Source organism: Drosophila pseudoobscura, chromosome 2 (genome assembly GCF_009870125.1).
Source record: "Drosophila pseudoobscura strain MV-25-SWS-2005 chromosome 2, UCI_Dpse_MV25, whole genome shotgun sequence".
Classification (NCBI taxonomy): domain Eukaryota; kingdom Metazoa; phylum Arthropoda; class Insecta; order Diptera; family Drosophilidae; genus Drosophila; species Drosophila pseudoobscura.
The window spans coordinates 1,370,323-1,390,308 of record NC_046679.1 but is presented as its reverse complement, the minus strand read 5'-3'; the positions used below and the strand labels follow the sequence as shown (position 1 = coordinate 1,390,308).

At 47.7% G+C, this 19,986-nt stretch overlaps 2 protein-coding genes across 2 annotated transcripts in view; one reads left to right on the top strand and one right to left on the bottom strand.

Moving 5' to 3' along the window:
- The window catches only part of LOC6896683 (uncharacterized), a 38,352-nt gene that overhangs the window by 4,958 nt on the left and 13,408 nt on the right, over positions 1–19,986 (top strand). The window lies entirely within an intron of this gene.
- On the bottom strand, positions 252–16,973 carry Ptx1 (pituitary homeobox homolog Ptx1). Its single transcript, XM_001357549.4, is given in 5 exon segments — positions 252–2,088; positions 7,049–7,302; positions 8,131–8,271; positions 15,566–16,333; positions 16,773–16,973. Coding segments are annotated over 5 exon segments (2,154 nt in total). The 5' UTR covers positions 16,792–16,973; the 3' UTR covers positions 252–1,116.

Below are 19,986 nucleotides of genomic sequence, written 5' to 3'. Positions count from 1 at the left end.
AAGGCTTTCGCTCTCCCTTCAAACGTGGCTGGGAGGCAATTGTTCTCCCACCCCTTCGCTAAAAGCTCCCCCTGGGCCCTGTAAATTACAATTTGATTTTTTAATTTCTTCCCCGCCCTCGTTTGCCCCCATATGGGGGAAAGCCATCCATTATCCCTGCGGTTGACCGCCATTTGCCCTCGTTATTCATTCATTCACTCATTCATTGATTCAGAGGCGTGTTTTTTCCATAATTTTTATTGTTCTTTTTGATTCAATTTCTATAACTATTAATATTAAGTTTACAATTATTAAATAGCTTTATATTTATACGCGGGTTCTTTAGTGGGAGATATACATACCCATATACATATGGTACATATACATATATATATATATATATATATATGCTCTTCTCTGGCGGATCTATACGACTAGACAACTCCTTAAAAACTTCTACGGCTTTGATATAGTTTTTGTTTAGCTTTAGTTTTGGTTTTGGTTTTTCTTTTAGTTACAATACACTTTGACTTTTGACTTTGACTTGTTCGTGATACGTTTCTGGTATATATATACCTATTTATATGTATATATATATGTTATACTCTTGGCTGGCGAGTGCCGCCGATCGGGAGCGGAAGGTTGAGGGTTGAGGCTGGGGTTCGATTATACTTCCTGTATCCCATAGATACAGATGCGGACTATAGCTACAATATTTGCTTTTTATTATTTACAAAAACACTTAACTTCTACCATCGACTGTGTGTGTGTCCCGGGGGGGCGTGGGGCGGGGCAGATCGAACGTAATTAGCATTTAATCTCAAAACCAGAAATACAAAACAATGCAATTTCAATTTCAATCGAAAACTAATTAATCTTCCTCACATCACTCCTCTCTCCATTCTCCTCTCTCTGGATTTCATAAATTTAATTATTGTTCTTTGAAAAATTTGCATTTTGGGGGTAGGGCAGGCCTCCTTTGGGTTTGGGTTTGGATTTGGGTTTAGGTATTCTTTATTTATCCGTAAATTACGCAAACATCTAAAATTATTTCTGAATGCTTAAGCTAACTCTCCTGCGACTTTGCTTTGCCTATAGATTGATTTATTTATCTCGTACTTCCGTTCCAGGATTCTCTCAATCGATAACGTCTTCCTCCCCTTCGTCGACGTTGTCGTTGGTGCCGCCGCCACCGCCGCTGGAGGTGCCTCCGCCGGACATCAGGCCGTTGGAGTCCAGAGGCGACTTATTGTCCCCCTCGATGCTGTGTCCACCGCCTGCCCCCTCTTCGGAGTGGCCAAGGTCGCCGTGATCCATCAGCAGGCTGTTGCTGTTGCTGTGGCCATGGCCATGCAGCATACCGTTGACGTGGCCCCCGTGGCCCCCACCTCCCCCCAGGTGCTGTTGCATCCCATTGTGCGACACCCCCACGCCCACGCCCACTCCCATTCCCGCCGACTGGTGGGTGGAGAAGTGCTGCAAGTGGTGCTGATGCTGGTTAAGCAGAGCACCGAGCGCGTTTTCTCAGACAACGTCCGTGACCCCCACGCCCGTGTACTGGCAGGCGGAGAGCCCGGCGGAGTTGGAGCGCGAGACGGGCGAGGGGGCCGAGTAGGGGCTGCCGAAGCCGGTGGCATGCTGCTTGGCCTTCAGCCGCAGGGTGGCGATGCTCGAGGACATGCTGGAGCTCATGCAGGGCTCGGCGGCAGCGCGGTACATGTACGGGTTGGCGGGCGTCGTGTAGGGGCAGGGGGCGCCCACGTTCGAGTTGGTCAGCGTGGAGCCCATCGATCCGGGCAGCATCGAGTTGTTCATGCTCACCGCCACGCCGCTGGCGCCCGTGTTGAAGCAGTTCACGGAGTTCTGGTGATGATTGCCCGTCACCATCGATCCCAGTGGATTCACGGGCCAGGGGAACGGCTTGGTGCCCAGCGGCGAGGGCACCTTTGTCCAGTTGTTGTACGGATACGACGTGTACAGCGAGTCGTCGGCAAACGGCTGCATGAACTGCGTCCCGAATCCGGACTTGAAGTCCGCCGCAGCCACAGCGGCGTTCATGGCGTTCCGCTCCCTCTTGCGCCACTTGGCCCGGCGGTTCTTGAACCAGACCTACGGATAAAACAGACGGGGTAGAGAAAGAGAGAGAGAGAGATCCAGTTAGTTGGAGTTACGGCAGCCATTTTCTTTTATAATTTATTACTTGAAAATTTATGTATCTGCGCGGCCCGCAAAACTTCCCCCAAAAACGGCACAGACCCAAAGCGAAGCCCAAAGGGGGCTCTGGCCCCGCAATACGCATGTGCAGTAATTATAAATATACAAATATATACCACCGGAGTGGAGAGTGGAGTGGTGCGGAGTGGAGTGGAGCCGGAGTCGTGCCATTGTTGCCTTTTTTAATGGAGAGCTTTATATAAATAAACTCGGCTTGCCACCCCCGCAAAAATGGCGGCCGTGGAGCTGCTGCGAGGGCGCAAAAATAAATCAAAATTATTTTGCAAACAGAAAGTGCACAAAAAAAAAACGAAGAAAAGAGCAGCAGCAGCAGCAGAAGATAAAAACAAAATGGCAACTTTGTAATTTATTGCTAAAGTTTGCACAGATACAGATACGGCAAGAGAGAGGAGAGGGGAACAAGCAGAGGCCCAGACAAAGATACTGAGATACAGATACAAATGACAAAGAGCTGCGCAGACGTTGCCCAGCATTCTGATGAGTTTTTTGCTCTCAGCCACCAGCAGCTTTAAGAGCAACTTGAGATACATTTGCCAGCAGAGCCCTAAGCTAGCGCATTTCCCAGATACATCTCGCAGGGCTCTCGGATGCATTTGGAAGCACTCCGGTTGAGGCAATTAAAGCACGCAAATTCGACAGATTTCACAGAGTCACAGACTATCCGGCTTGTTGCCGCATTGTTGTAATCCGCATTGCCACATTGTCCTTAAATCAACGCGCCAGTTTCCACTCTGCAGCGGTGCGGAGCGGGGTTGTAACCCGATAGATTTATGGCCAATGCAGGTCCGCCGCACACCCTGCCCCACATAGGGTACGCGTACGGGTACGAGTGTAGCCCGTGACTGAAGCATGACACGCGTGGATCTATGCAAAAAGTGTTTGTTTTTCCGGCTGGGAAATAGCTGTCTCTAATAGAGACATTCTGTACTGCAGCCGTTGCTAACAAGTGGAAAAGTATGGCCGCGTGCCAGGAGAACCATTTAATGCGCGTCTACTTGCCGGCAATTGGTTTAATCTAATTAGTTGCGGCAGTTAATTGAAATCGCATGAGCCCAGGGACCCCGAGTAGAGTCAGAGTCGGAGTCAGAGTCAGCGGAGGTAGCGTGAGAACGGGACGAACTCCGAGTTCCTTTGACCTTAAATCAAAGAAGCACTAACTTTCCACTGCCATCAATGCCGGCAATGTGTCAATTTGTCAAGGTACATCGCTCAGCCCCATCATCATCATCATCCGAATCCGCATCATCATCAGCGCAGGAGAGCCCCGGCATCATCGTCGTCTCCTGCATCATCATGGATGCAAAACTAACGTCATCGATCTCGTCAGCTGTCATTTTCACGTATCATTTAGCAACTTGCTCAGACTCCCCCCAAAAAAACGTAAATGGAAAATGGAAAAAAGAAAAGGCAAAGGGAAAGGGCTTTCCCTGATGGCAATTTGATGTCGTCGTTGTCTTTGGAAAAAAAAACGAAAAATGCGAATCAGCGCAAAAAGTGAAATATGAGATAGAGAATGGAAAAAAGCAGCTCTCAGCTCCAGCAATTTTCCACTCAACGAGCTCCTGCAGAAAATCCTAATTGGTTTTGATGAAAGCATCAATGACACTGCCCCTGCCTCCTGCCTCTGGCCACCCGCTGGTCCTCCGGCAAACGCAACGCTTCATCAGGTAAAATTGTGAATAGAAAAAAGTGGCAAATATGAGTGGCCAGAAAGTGGCCATGTGGCAGAAGTTACGGGAGTCGTTTTTTTTCTACAGGCTACAGGCTACGTGCTGCGGGCTACGGGCTACGGGCCGTAGCTCTCATGATTGATGGCGGCAAATTGCAGCTAAATACGTTTTTTATTTGCTCGCCTGCGAAAGTTAAATGTGTGAAATGGGTTCCCATTTCCGGGCTGTCTCTCTCACTCTCTCCCAACAGATAGCCAGAGTGAAAATTGGTTTCGTCATTCCCCAGATAACATCGATAAGGGCAACTACTCCACGAGGCGGCTGCCTCTCTGCGGGTACACTACGACTATACTCGCATAAGTACAAACAGTTGCACTAATGGGTGGTCTGATCTCTAGCCACACAGCTGCATGAATGGATGGATGGATGGATGGATAGATGGTCACATATGTGAACAATGAGGTAACTTAATCAGGGAGAATGGCGAAAGCTACAGCTGGAGATATGAATAGTGGAGTTGTTGTTGGTATTACGTACAGAAAATTGCCCAATCATCAATAAAATAGTTTAAGTAGTCGAAGAATCTTTCAATCAGAACTTAAACACATTCCTCTACCACACCCTCACACTCTCAAAGTTGGGTCTGTTACACTATCGTAGTGGGAGCTCTCCAGTCCCATTCTCCCTTCGATTCTCATCCCTGGCCAGTGTGATTCCCGTTCCCATCGAACAGATTGTGGCTCCTTTGTGGCAACATTCAATCGCTTTTTTATGCACTCGCAACGATTCGAATGTTGCAAATGTTGTTCCCATTTCCGGGCCATTGGCGACACCTGACCTGATAAAAAAGGAGCGCTAAAAGAAGTCCACTCTCCCCGCTTGGGAACCCGAAAGGGAAAGATTCGACTGTGGACAGCAAATGTTTTTATGGGCGTTGTTTGGGCGCCGATTTCTGGCTGGTAATTGAATTAAAAAGTGAGTTCTATTTGAAAAATTAAAAAGACGAAAACGATAGACAATGGAACAGCCGACAGACGGGGAGTCGGGAAGTCGGGAGGTCGGAGTTTGGGCGAACATATTGCCATAATTGCCGGCGCATGTAAATCCCCAGATTAGTAGCTATCAGGGGCCGAAGAAGCAACATTTCCCCCCGTCTGGTTCTGGGTTCTGGGTTCTGGTGCAGATTCAGGGACTGACTGCAGTTCTCTCCGTTCTCTCTGTTTGCTCAGACGGGGCTGCTCTTTTTTGACAGTTTAAAACCCACCCAGATTTATGCGGCCCTGCTCCGTAATCCTTTTGTATATTTGATAAATTTTATTGCCTCCGTCCGATAGTACTGGGGTACAATGGGAATCAGCCTTCAGCCTCGAAGTGAGAGCCAAAGTCAAATGTGAGACTGCTGCCACCCCAGTTCGTTGCCTGTCGCTTGAGGCATGATCATGATCATCATTAATTCGTGTGCGGTTTTCTAATTCATTAAACAACCCTCGCTGAGCGATGACAAATTGTCCTGGCTCCCCGATGCCGGGGATCTGGCGTTACTTTGCATGTGTCCGGGGGATGAACGGGGAACAAAGACAAACCATTTTGTCATCATCATATAATGGACCATAAAACAAACTGTATCAATATTTTATGCATTTAGCTCGGCCGCTCGGCATTATCCGAGGAACACATGTTTAGATTGACATCGCTTCCAGCCAGTTTCCAGTCGTCCTACCACTGCCACACTTGTCCTTCCTCCTGCTGCTGGGCCGCAGCTAATTTCTTTATAAATTCTGTCAAGTGCAGAGAGAGGGCACCCTTGCGCTGCGGAGAAGGCAGATTTTCTTGGCATATGCGGCAGTGGGAGGCAGCAGAGGGAGAGTGAAATTTGCATAGGAAAACCATGAAATATTTGTCAACGCTTTTCATCGCATTTCGCAGATGTTCCTCCATTTGTCGGCTAATTGCCTTCCTCTTCCCCTTTGCCTTTCCTTTCCTTCCCGGATGGGTAATGACCCTTTTCTACCTAGACCTGGGCCACTTCTAACTGTACAATTAATGCCAGGCTGATGTCGCCATACGTCCAATGACAATGATCACGATCATCATCGCCGATCATCGATCATGTGTCTATCATATCTCCATGCCGTTGTCTGATTGTCTGATTGTCTTCCTGTCCTGACTGACTGTCACAGCAAATAGATATCGCATTCGATATCTTCCCCGGATCGACATGGTACACTGTCGATGTCCGACCCGGCTCGGCTACTGTCGTTCACTAGTCATATTTGCCGCTTGGCGCCACTTACAGTCAGTCCCTGGCATACAACTCCAATTGTTTGCCAGAACTATCACTATCGTGTTTACAAACAATTACAACTGTTGTGCAGAGCCAAAGATATCTTGCCCCATCCACAATCCAATATCCACATCCCCATGCACTGGGAAAAGGAGTCGCAAGAACTGGCAATATCCGCGTCAAGAATATTTGCTCAGCTTTGAGGATGAACTCCCAGGATGTTCTCTCTCGCTTGCGAATCAGGATTTCATTGGTACTAGAGATTTGATTCCCTGTATTACTTTTTTCCCTCAGTGCAGATGCAGCACAAACTCTCGTACTCGGCCTCGGACACGTACAAATGCCTATGGTCTGGTCTGTCAATAGAACGGATATTGGAGCAAACAACCCGGTTCGATGCGATGCGATGCGTTTCGATTCGTTTCGATTCGATTCCAGTGAGGTTCGATAAGCCCGCGGTTTACAAACAGCAAATGCCACAAACGCTGCAAACTGCAGTTTTAGCTGCTGCAATTTATGGCAACACCACCCCAACCCCAACACCGACCCCGACCCCAACCAGAACCTGCCCCAATCCCACGCCATAAATTCACGCCGCTGCAGGGAAATTGGTTTTTCTTTTTCGGCCATAGGGTTTTCGGGGTTTAAGCCAATGCCAAACGAGGCGACATATTTACGAGTCTGTGCGGCTGCATTGCGGTCACGACATGCGTCCTGCTGCTGGCTCCTGACCACCGACCACCGACCTCCGACCGTAATATAATTGGGGCTGCACCGGGTCGGACCCGACCGGACAATAATGGCCGCATAATGTGGCATGCAGACTCTGTTTGCAGTTTGCGGTTTGGCTGGCAATTAATAAGAATAATTATGCTCTCACCCTGACGCGCGCCTCCGTGAGGTTGGTCCACATGGCGATCTCCTCGCGGGTGGACATGTCCGGGTATCGGTTGCGGCTGAACGTGTGCTCCAGCTCCTGCAGCTGCTGGGAGGTGAAGTGGGTCCGCTGACGGCGCTGCCGCTTGTTCTTCTTGTCGTTCTTTGGCTCGTCCGCGCTGGTGGTCATCGGCTCGTCATGCCCCGAATTGGATATGTTCTCTGTCTTGATGGTGGTCTCGTTGACACTCCGATTTCCTGCAAAGAGTAGCACAAAGATCGCATTAGATGGGGAGCAGGCGCTTTTCTAATTTGTTTGCTGTTTTTATGCCCTCCGTCTGGGTTGATAAGCCCGTAGTCCGGAGGGAGAGGGAGAGCGAGAGAGCGGAATATTTCCCAACATTTGCGTGGCTTCTGGTCGGGCAGGGGGGCTACCGTTACCGTCACCGTCACCATTACCATTACCGTTACTAATTGCCATGCAACCTTCAGGCGTCGCCACCAAAACTGCCCAAAACCGAAACCCGAAAACCCCCACTAGACCGAACTTCAAACGGAGACCGCTCCACTCCCGGACGGACCAGATTTATAGCCCGTTAATGTATGTTCCACCGATGTCATCGATCATGCGGCGTGCTTTCTGTGTAGTCCGTGTCGTGGACGACCACGACGTGGTCTCTCCAACCGAAAACCCGAGAGCCCGAAAACTTAATCAAATAAACTAAATGACTGCGCCTGCGACTGCGACTGCGACTGCCCTTCCATGAAATATCATTTCGGTTCCCAGTTTTATTCACATTCTCATATTCATGTTCATTTTCCTTTCGCAGCAGTGTCGCCTCCGTCGTTGTCGTCGGCGTTGTCGACGTCGTCGTCGTCATGTCGCAAATCAAAGGCATTCTAATCGAAAACTAAACGGACCCGGACCCGCATAGATTTCGCCGACAAAGGTGGAATAGTTGGCCACGCTTTACAAAATTATTATAAATTATGTTTCTTATCGGGCGAGAGATAAGGCTTATGCATGTGTGAGTGCTGGTGGGTGGTGTGTGTGTGTGGGTGTGTGGGTGGGTGGTAGATACTCACCATCTTTGCGATCCCGACTCCGGTTCGTTAACGTGGATGTCGACGATGTCTGGAAGTTGTTCAAATGGGTGCTATCCAAGCTATTCGCTACGGCGGTCATGGAGCTATGACTATCACGGAAATCGCCAGTTTCGGCCCAAACTGAAAAGAACAAGCCAGCAAAGGGCAAGAGAAAATTACAAAAAAATTTATGTTTCAACGTTTCACAGGAGTAGACTTCTGTTTCTGGGTGTGCTTCTGCAGCACCATAAAAGCCGCTCATAAACTGATTTATGGGCTCTTGGTTAGCCCGATTAAGCAGCGGATTGCTCCTGGAGGAGCCTCCGACTTAATTGTTTTAATGGAGACTCCAGTGCGCCCTCAAAGGGTTGCCGTTGCCCTGCGAGCAGATAATCTCGGGGAATGCTCTGCCATAAATCTCCTGCCACTGAATGAGCCCACCAATTGGCTACCCCTCGACGCAATAATTGCCGTAGTTAGTCACGCCTATTTTAATATTAATTAGTCAGCCATTGACATCCATTTTGCACCAATTTTGGATTCCCCCACCAAACAATTCTGTTCCGTCACAGATTTATGGCCGTGGCAATTGATTCTTTTGGGGTTTTTCACCCGAAGGTGTGCACCCATATGGTCCCGGGGTATCGGGGTCCCGACTTCCTGGTCGCCGCCCTGCTCCTAAATCTTATGGACTCTCTTCCTGGCCATCCCAGACTCCATCTCCATCGAGGGAATGTAATTTATGGCCTTCTCACATGGTGTCAATTTAATGTGGTTTTTAAAGTGCCAGCCAGCCACAGCCTACTGGAGACGGAGACGGAGACCCCAGTGTAGGACACAGCAACACCCGTGGCGACATTCGAAACAATTAGCCTGCCACTTTGTGGAAGGGGGCATCGGAGGAGTCACAAATGTCAGGCGATCCCCGCGGAAGTCGGGCCATGACTCAATTAGTTTATGGCCATCCGAATAATTTATGCCGCCGACAACAGCCTCACATGCCGTTGGAAAATTCAAATTTCCCCAGAAAGTATTTTTATGGCCTCTAATGAGTGCGTTTAAAAGTAATTAAAATTTGATGGGATCATTATGAGAGCGAGAGAGAACTTCAAGGCGTACGATATGGTGGGCAAATATGACAAACAAACAACGCTCTGAGGTGTTTGGATAACAAATTTACAAAGGGATATAAAAATAAATATATCTGGGATTTGTTTGCAAATATTTTCTGAATAGAAAGAAAGAAAAGAAAGTCGGATTTATTTGAACGAAAACATTAATATAATTAAGCAAGAGACTAACTGTACGTCTACGAAGATGCATTGATCATTGGATGAATATGAGATGTACGAAATGGAAAGAAAAACGAGGAATTTGGTATTCTCTGGGCTATATATTGTATATCCCCTTTTTTAGGGTCTGAATATTTTCCAGACTATTTTCATTTATAGCTAAAAACTATCGCTATTAGTAGCTCTCTTGTAAAAGACATGTGTATATCTGTTGCTGCCACAACCCGGACCTATTCCAGCGCATCTTCCATTCCCATTTCCATCTCCATTTTTTAGGGTACGCCTCAGTGCAACCACTGAGGATCGTAGAGGATGGGACCAGCTCCACAGCTGAACGACTCTTAATAGCCCTGACTGCTGCTCTAATTTCCCATTCCCATTCGATTCTCAACCTGAGCTAAATGGGTCGTCATCGTAAAAATATTTTCTTAACGACACGCTCTACAAAGAAAATCTGAGAGTGAGGAAAAAACAACACCAAGAGAATTCCGAAAAAAACGCAGGGAAAATCACGTACTGCGGCGATTTTTATTTGTTTAAATATTTGTCCCAACAAACTGTTCTGTTCTATATTCTTTTTTTTGGCCAGAGACTAATTTGAGTTTTAGATTTTCCTGCATTCTCTGGCTGTTGGCTGCTGGCCGTCTGACAGGTCGGGAAAAATTGTCGTCGTCTGTCAGATGGGCTCTGACATTTGTCGGGGCAGTTGTCGCCACAGTTTTACACCATTTTCAAGGTTTGTGAGTGGGGAATGTGCAGCTGTATAGCTGTATCTGTATAGCTGTATCTGTATCCGAATGTGAGTGGCAAGTGTCAATAGTTGTGGGCGTTGCTCTGCTCTGGGACATGAGCGTTTTGCACATGTCAAAAGTTGTGACAACAAGTGTCGCCGTCACTTTCGCTTTCGCTTGCGCTTGCCTTTCGGCTTTGTTTTGTTTTCCTTGGCAGCCATTTTTGCCTGCTAGAATATTTACGAGTAGTACTCGTAAAGTACCTCTTTCTGGGTAGGGTACTGAGCAAACAAATCAGCAATGGGATATTTATTTGGCTTTGCGACTACTATTGTGATTCGCCGAGACAAAAGTCAAAGGCAAACACTCCCCTCGGGGCGGGTGCACACAATTAATCATGCAAGAGGCGGCGGTGCGGTGCGGTGTGGGGCGGGGTGGGCCGTGAAAATGCACAAAAATTTGAAATACATTTTTGCTCTAGCAATGAGTTTGATATTTTTTCTGTTGCCATCCACAATGCTGTATCCTGCACACGCACACACATACTCGTATTCCGTCGCTCATTCATGGACAGATTTCCACATAAAAACTTTTGACACACGACACGGCAGCCGGAGCAATAAATTACCCCGAGATTCGGACGGAGAGACTGTCAGACGGGACACGGGACACGGGAGAGCCATCCAAGACCAAAACAAACAAACAAACAGAGGGACACCGAAAGGACAGAAAGGACAAAACGAAGAACCAAACCAACAAAGGATCGAGAGGCGAACGGACAGCCCTACGCCCTGAGAACGAGTCCTGCCTGATATGTGAGGAAAATGGGAAAAGAACAGCACAGGACACAGCACAGGACACAGGCCAGGAGGAAAACTGTCAGGCAGCGGCAACGTTTAGTTGGTGGCCAAAAACAAACGATTAATGTGACAGTTGAATGGGGATTGAGATTGGAATTGGAATTGGGCTGCTGCTGCTTCTGCTGCTGCTGTCTCCCTTAACCTTACATTTACCCTCGCCTAACCCCCGGATGTGCCCTCCCCTCCCCACATCCCTTGTGACAAGTTAGTTGCTTTCCTTGTGGCTGCTGCAGGAAGCGGTAAACCACTCGATGGCCCATAAAAGGGTTAAACACTTGCGGTTCCCTCGTCGGAGAGATAAATATTTTTCCAATTTCATGCCACATTTGCTCCTTTCATGCAGAGAGAAGGTGTTGATGTTGATGTCCCTGGGAATAGCCATAGCCGTGATAGCCATATGCCGGAATTGCGGTTCGAATGCCAACCCTCTCTCGTCTGGCACAAATTAGCCCATGAAAATTAGGCAACGGCACGAAAGTTAATTGTTATATCTCTGGACAATGGCCAGGCACATATGTTATGGCCATATAATGAGCTCTCGACCAACCAAGCTGCAGGCCATAAAAATCACTGAAATCACATTGACATGCCCCAAGAACTTCCCAGTCTATCGCCAAGACCCCAGCAACCCTCTAGCCTCTAGACCCGAAGCCAACAGAAAGCCAAATTGCATTAGACCCAAACCCACAACCGAAACCAGACGAGTCCTGACCAAAACCAAAACCAAGACCAGTAGCAGGACCAGAAGACCAAAACCAGGCAAACTCATTAGTTGAGGCGGCAGATAAGACAAAGCAGAAGGACAATCCCCCCAAAAAACCAGAAAATATATAGTATATATGTATGTACATATACTGTATATACTGTATATAAGAGTATGTACATGTCCAGACTGGATTCCCCCGTTCGCTTCGTAGTTTTCCACTGCAACGACTTTGCCAGTAATTTTCTCAACTGTCAGCTCAAATTTTTGCTCCAGTTGATGCCATTGGGTCATTCCGGCCGCAAAAACAGAGAGGAGCAGGGCTCTGGCTCTGGCTCTGGCTCTGTCTCTAGCTGTGGCTCCGGGTTCTGGACAAGTTTGTTTCCTCAGATAATCTCTAATGCGACATTTTTACGAAATTGCACGATGCCCGGATAATGAAAAAAGAGGCGGAAAGCAGACAGACGGACCACACCGGACTGGATGGAGAGAGACAATCCCCCATGAAGTTTTCCTCGAACCAAGTTCTGCAACGAGGTAATTGCGGTTCGAGCCGCAGACGGGCAGACGAGCAGACGAGCAGAAGAGAGGAATATGGAAGGATAATGGAAAGCAAGTTGGGGTTGTGGTTGTGGCTGGTTGCCATAATGACATTATAATTTATATAAACGAAATCAGTGCCAGAGAAGGACAGAGAGATAGAGAGAGAGAGAGCAGAGGCAGGGGCAGAAGCAAGACAGATGGATTGATATATGGGGGAAGTACAGTGGGAAAGTGGGGAAAAATAACAAGGTTAAACAGGTTCTCCACTGTGCTGCTGTGGGTGATTATCCTGCCCGGTCAGCAACTGCAATTTATGGGGTGTTTGGCTGTGGCTGTGACTGAGTGCAATGCCAAATCGAATCCGATCTCGGGATGACATATGTGAGCAATTTCGAAGAGATTTGCTGGCAATGCACTGGCTGTATCCTTAAAGCTTTAACACTTCGAAAAGAGTGGAGCAGGAAGAACGAGTCGAGGCGGAGCCAGAAAATCGATAAAATGTATTTATATTCATAAAGAAATGCCGTAGAGCTGACAAATACAGAAGGCAGCGTGGAATTTAAAGTAGCCAGGGGGTGTCCTTACAACAAGAGAGCTTTCCGTGTGTATCCCATGGATAGACAGGCATAGGGCACAGCGCCCAGAGCCAGGGCCCAGGGCAGAGGGAGAAAGAGGGTCCTGGCCCTGTCGTGGGTCTGGCTTAGGCATTGTTTATGTTTAGAGGGTCACAAGACTCTCTGTCTGGCTGCACGTGCCATTAACACTTACACGGAAGACAGACCCACACACAGCCGAAGATAACGCCGGAGATTTCACTGGAAACTGGAAACTCAACGCAGCAAACTCGACAGAACTCTCTCGGGCCGTCGACACAAGTAATTTCATAATTTTATCAACGGCATCAGCCACAAACACTGTCAGGGGCAAATAGTTCTCAATCTCAATCTTATGCTCTCGTATCTGTGGCAAGAACTCGGCAAACAAGCTAATGACTAGGGCTTGTAATAAAAGAAATACTCATAGCTGCAGATACAGATACAGAAACTCGTAAAGAAACATTCTATTATTTGTCGAGCAACCAAAAAAACAAAATGTAAACTGCTCTGATTCGGTTTCCATTTCCATTTCGGTTGTGTTTCTATTTGGGTTTACTCAGGGCAAATAATGCTGCGACTGTGGCTGTGGCTGTGGATGTAGTCACAGATAAGTCTCTAATTACTTGAGGTGGTGAAATCCAGGGGGACAAGGTCGTGTTTACGTCGTGCTTCGGGGAAGAGACACACTGAATACAGAACTCTTTCAGCTGCTGACAACATAATTCAAAAGCGGGGACTCGGAGCTATTAGAGCTATTATTGGTACACAAAGAGTTGTCGCGCGCCCCCGCCAATAAAAAAGCATCAACTATTCCGATTTTATGGCCCAACCAATAAAAAATATCTGCTCCGTGGGGCTAAATTAGTGTAAAACGTGAACTTGAAATCCTTTGAGCGCAAAAACCGAAATAAAAACACGCACAGAAGCCATAAAATGATTTCCTCCCGTCCCCAAAAAATAAAAAACTAAAAGGTGAACATTTCCCCATAAAAAGTGCAATCGTTAAAAGTTATTACCCCCAACATGTAGTATATATAAATATGAGCATAAATATCTATAAAAGAGTATGGCGAACAAACAAATAAATAAATGGGGTCTGTCGAGTGGGTTGATTGCTGGATTGCTGGTCTGCTAGATGCCCGACTGGCCATTAAACTGACCAATAATTGAAAATCCAATTGCAGCAGTGCATTGGCTGTAGGAGTGGGGGTCTCTGCCTCTGTCTCCGTCTCCGTCTGTGTCCTGATGAAGGTCCTGGCCCTGGCTGCAGCAGAAGCAGAGGCACGTTGCCTGGCCATTATTTAAACAAGAGCGTAAACAATAACGAGAACAACAGGAACAACAAGAGGAGGTACAGGGCATCCCACCGGAGAGGATGTGGAAATTCGTTGGCCCGAAAGGGAGTCGAGCTGTTAACGTGGCCCGCACCTGCATCCTGTGATACTACCTCTGTGTGTGTTTGTCCGTGTGTCAAAGGATAACTGCAGTCGTGCATATTTTAAATGCGCACAATTTTTGTGTTAAATTGTTTTGGCACGCAAATAAATGGCAGGACATCTGTGGCCAGGAGTCGACTCTGTGCGGTCTGTGTGCACTCCACAGTGCAGACAAGTGCAAAGTTTGCACGGGCCGTTAACCCTGTGGCGGGGACTGGGGCCAGAGTTGACAGGGCGACAGCCAACAAATCTCTGGGCGAAGGCAGACAAATCTGTTATGCAAATGGAAAATCGGATGCAGGAAGCCCCTCTTTGGGGGGGGTAAAGATTTAAATGGAAAGTCTTTTCTGGCTAAGGTGAGAACTATTCTTTGGGTTCTGGCTGCGATTCTTGCCCAAGAACTAAGCTACCAATCCGTCCCGATCCCATGACCAATTGAGATGTCATATCGGAGCACTTGAAGCTGTGGAATTGTTCACCTCCTTGTCCCAGAACACATCCTCTACCCCGCGCTGCCAAACTTCCATAACAATTAGACCAAACGGAACAACAAACACTTGACTGCCAGGCACAGAACATATCATATATCCAGCATCAGATACAGATACAAAGTCAGAAGGGAAATTTCAGAATAGCATCAAGGGGAGGGACCGTAGTGTCGCCTTCGGCACTACGGCAGAAGGGTGCTCAATTAGCCGTGACATGCGCACAAAATTCGAAATTTGTTTGGTTCTTTGCGGCCCTCCACTCCACTCCACTCGATTCCGATTCCGATCCGCTTTTCCACTCTTGGGTTCTTTTTCCTGGGCCGTTCCCTTTGTAACGCTTTTGTGAAGATTATGCGCTAATGATTGCACAATGATTATGAATATGCATGAGGGGAGGCGGCCCACAAAGGGCAGGAGGCTGCGGCTGAGGCTGAGGCGCGACAAGTGGCCAACAAAGCTTTGGGCCCGAAAGTTCGTAGAGAGGGCGTGAATGATTGCCAAAACGAATCGCATATTGAAATGACAACAGCTGCCGCTGACAGTGGCACAAACAGAGCGAGAAGTCCCCATGAATATCAATGAGAATGCGGACACTTGTTGAGGACAGTGACTGGGACAGTGGGGCCCAAAAGTATGTCTCGCCATGTGAATTATGAGGGCACTAATTAGTTGTCAATGCGAGAGAAGCCACGGATAAATTTCACTACAAATTGCCCACCAAATTTCGGGATCGAGATGGAAATTCCTGGTGATCTTTTTTAGTCTATTTCTTTATTCGATACTTACTTCTGAGTTTCTCGAGCGGCTCGTGCTTCGGTGTGTGCGGCGGTACGACGCCGTGATGCGGATGCTGGGAGTAGCCCCCGACCAGGTCCTGGCCGGCGGCCGAGTGGTGCAAGTGGCTGAGGCTGCTGATGGGCATCAGACTCGAGATGGCGGGTGAGATGCTGACCGAGGAGCTCGAGTCGTGCAGACTGTGGTGGCTGTGGAGGTGCTCTGTGCCAGAGGTGCTGCTGCCACCGCCGTTCACCGTGGAGCTGCCAGTGCTTCCGCTGCTCAGGGCGGTGCTGGTGGTGTTTGCGCTCTCCGCGGAGCCCGCCGAGCCGGCTCCATTAGCCGTGCCGGCGCTCACCAGATCCTGCAGGCACAGGCCCGTGGATTCGGCTGACATGGCCTCCAGGCCGCTGAGGGCTCCACTGACACCGACCCCACCGCCGTTGGCTATGCCACCGGGGCCGAGGGCGGTGGCGGAGCTGGTGACCACGCCACAGCCGCCGGCGGCGGCGCGGTCCATGCCGAGATACGTCGGGAAAATGGTGGAGAAGCTCTGGGCCACAGCCTGGTGCGGCTGGTGGTGGTGGTGCAGAGCGGACTGCTGGTGCGCCGGATGGGCCGGGTGGGCCGGATGCAGCGGTGGCAGGTGGTGGTCCCTGCCGGTGAACTTCGTCGTGACGACGTCCTTAAAGTGTTGCAAGAATGTCGTCGTCTTGAGGCCGGTATCTTCCAACTGGGGTGAAAGCAAATCCAAGATGTGGCCGTTCCAGAGCCTCACAGCTGCAGATGAGACACAAGAAGGGGCACGTTAGTAATCATATATGGATTTTTCTGTATGCCCAATTGTAACTATCGTATAATACGTAGTAGTCGGCTACTTGGTAAGCAAATCAAGATGGTACTGGGCTCTTTATCGCCTCGACGGGCGAGGCGAGGGCAAACAGTGGGGCTTAACCCAAACACCAGCCGAATGGCAAGTTAACACCCAACACGTCAAGGGGTTAATACCACATCGGAGAGGGTCTGTGGGTCTGCTGCGATGCTACGATGCTGGGATGCTGGCGGTACGAACGGGAGAGTGGTTCACCTACTGTCGTAAATTGTACGAGTGGTGGTGGAATGACATCGCACCACCGAACCACCTACACCTACACCTACACCTACACACAGCCACTATCAGAGAGCGGTGCGATAAGCCTTATCGTTGTAAAATATTTACATTTCTGCGAGGCGAGCATTTCTCCCGCTGTTGATGATTGTTATTATTGCACGAACGGGGGAATACGGCCGGTGGACAGGCGGCACCGGTGGGTGTGGGGGATACGTATGTTTCGCGATAAATACCTTGTCAGGGCATCTAATAAATTCTTTAAAACTAAAGAAACCACCCATTGACAGTAGCCCGAAAATAGCCATAAATGATCGTAAATCAATTAGCGGCTCCTTCGCGGAAAGACAGTAGGAGAGAGAACGAGACCCTCCACCCTACCAGACACTCCACTCCCGATATCGGGCCACTCTCCCGTAGCCATACCCGTAACCGTACAGCTATCAAGGCAAACCAAACGAAACAGAACCAAAACCGAACCGAACAGAACAGAACAGAACAGAACGTTGCAATAAATGGTTATCTAATCTCAATCACAACAGAATGAAAGCCACATTTAAAGGTAAACGACTGTAAACACAGTCTCCCCGTGTGTGCGTGTGTGTGTCCGAATCTAATGAAGAACCCGAACCATAACCCATAACCCGCATAAATTCGCAATTGAAAAAGAGTTTAATTTGAAATTAAATTCGAATACTTTAGGCCCCAATTTGCTTGAGCTGTCACTTTCGATTGCTGTTGCAGATGTGACTTTGATTTCGGACACGGGGGTGTGGGTGGGCAATGGATAATTTATACTTGATAATGCCGCTTGATCTCCACTTGATCCCCAGTGGATTAGTGCGGCTGTAATATTAAATCCATTTGCGGTTGTCCCCACAAACATACAATCATTTCCCACTTGAGGCCAAATTTATGGCCGACGCGGTGATGGGTCATCTGTTGAAATGAAAAGTTTCTGCATTTATTGTTATGGGTATTTATTGCATGATTATTATTGTTATTTGCCCCCGCAAATATTGCCACGTCGCTACGTGTTTTTGCTATGGCATGCCACATGCTGCTGCGGCACAATTTCTGGCTAAATTATCTGCCGCAGTGTCTAATAAATAATTTCGGTTGCCAGTTCAAAGTGCCAGCCGTCAGAAGCATTGTTCTCGGGGCATTCTTTCCTCTTTTTATGATGCACACACATTCGTATAATATACTCTATTTCTGCCCCGTCATTTTATTTCAAAAGTGAGAATTTATTTACATAATGATTCGCCAAGACAAAGAATGCCACAAATTATTTTATGTCGCTTTATTGCCACAGAGATCTCGCGGCTTTACTACCTATGTATACTATCGCATGTATGGCCATGCCCTGCCCGATGGTGTTTCCTCTGCGAAGAAGGTGGCAAGGCACGATTCTCCTATGTTTTGCCGAGACTTTCCACTTGCGTTTATTCCCATTTAATTTTATTATTTTATTCAAATTCAGTTTAACTTTCGGCTCCAGCTCCAGCTCCACCTCCACCTTCCTGGCAGTGCTAGTACTGTATGTACTTAGGTTTTTTCCATGCCTTGTTTGCCCCCCACAAAAAGATCTTAATTGTTTAGGTGACGTCAATGGGCCGTTGGCACTGCCATTACCGAACCAAACCACTTCGCACAGTCACCGCCACCGTCTCCCTCTAATTTTTGGAAGCATTCTGTCCTCCAACCCACAGAGAGGCCCCCATTCGAGATTCGAGAGTCGGGATGTGGCCCGAACGTGAGGCGCTTTATGGCTGCAATTCCGAGATGATTTATGCGCGACGCGAGAGTCGGACAAAAGTGTTCAGCAGGCAGTAATGCCTTGATCAACACTCGCTTTATGGGAGGCTCGGCTCTGGCCATCTCGTCGTGATCTCTTATATGGGGAAGCCCTAAACTTTCTCACTTATCGAAAACATGTTTTCCATGCATCAGCTGTATTGACATAGGCTTACCCAAAAGCTTAGCTTCCTAGGAAACAATTTACTTAGAAAGTTTTTTGTGTGATGACACAATAGAGTTGATCTGCAGAGAATCTGTCGGGGGGTTTCTACCTTCTGATTTTATATTATTTACTGAATCCATGGTACATGTTAGGGAAGGCTTAAAACAGCCGTAGGCGTTCAAATATATAGATCTGATGGTAATTGCATCGATTATTTTATGGTTTCTCAAGGAATAATTAATATATTATTCTGAGAGATAGAATGTAGACATTATTTGGAACGAAACCTAAGAAGTTCCTGAATTTGGGTTAATTTGTAATAGCAACTTTTGGTATTTCTATGGTATTATAATATTTATTATCATTTCTATCTATCTATCAGGGCAGTTCACTGAATTGTAGATGTTTTGCTTTCTACTTTATGCTCTCACAACTATTCTGGGTGTATTTTAGCTTAAAGATTATACTTTCACCAAGAAATTCGATGGCAATTCAAGATGAATGAATATAAGAGTGTATTGTCCTATTTAAGGAATAGAATCACATATCTATCTGCGATCTACACAACATATATACCCAAGATCAAACATATATCATTCGTATACCACTATCCAATATGCTCACCTCTGATTTTTGGGAAAAGAATTCAATTAATCCACTTGGGGGTGGGCGTACGATCGGCGGGAACTGCAACTGGAACAAACTTCCGTCGGCGCTATAGCGGATCGATCGATCGGAATCGGAATCGAGATCGAGAGCGGACCTTTGGCTGTCGTGTCGGCTGTGGTTCAGTGGAGCTTTTCTCGGGTGGAAAAGTCGTGGGCACTGGCAATAAATCAAATCGCTTTCAGTTTCATTTGGAGACTTTACACGGAAATCTTCGGGATATGTTCGCGTGGGTGGCTATAAATCGTGGGGTAGCTGTTGATGATCTCTGTTGTTGCAACAGATTGATGTCAGTTTTCTGCCAGAGCAGGGTGTTGAAGCGCCAATCAAATGCGAAAGAGCATTTAATAGAGCCGTTTATAGTTTTCGCACACGCGGCTGCTGGCTGGGAGTCGGTGCGGAACGGATCGGATCGGATCAAATCAGTAAAAGTCCCAGTGATTATGTTAGTGATTAATTTTAAGTAACTGGGGGATATGTTTTTAATGCGACTTTGATGCCCAACGCACGGACACACACGGGGATCCACAAACAAACAGACACTCGCGGGGGGCACTGGCACTGGCTGTGGCTCTGGCTGGGATTCGATTGGATTTGCTCTGTGATTGGACTCGTTTTTTGCGGTCGTCGCCGACTGTTGATTCTAAATCCGTTTTAATAACTTAATCCGACGCGTAATTAGGGTAAGTATCTGTG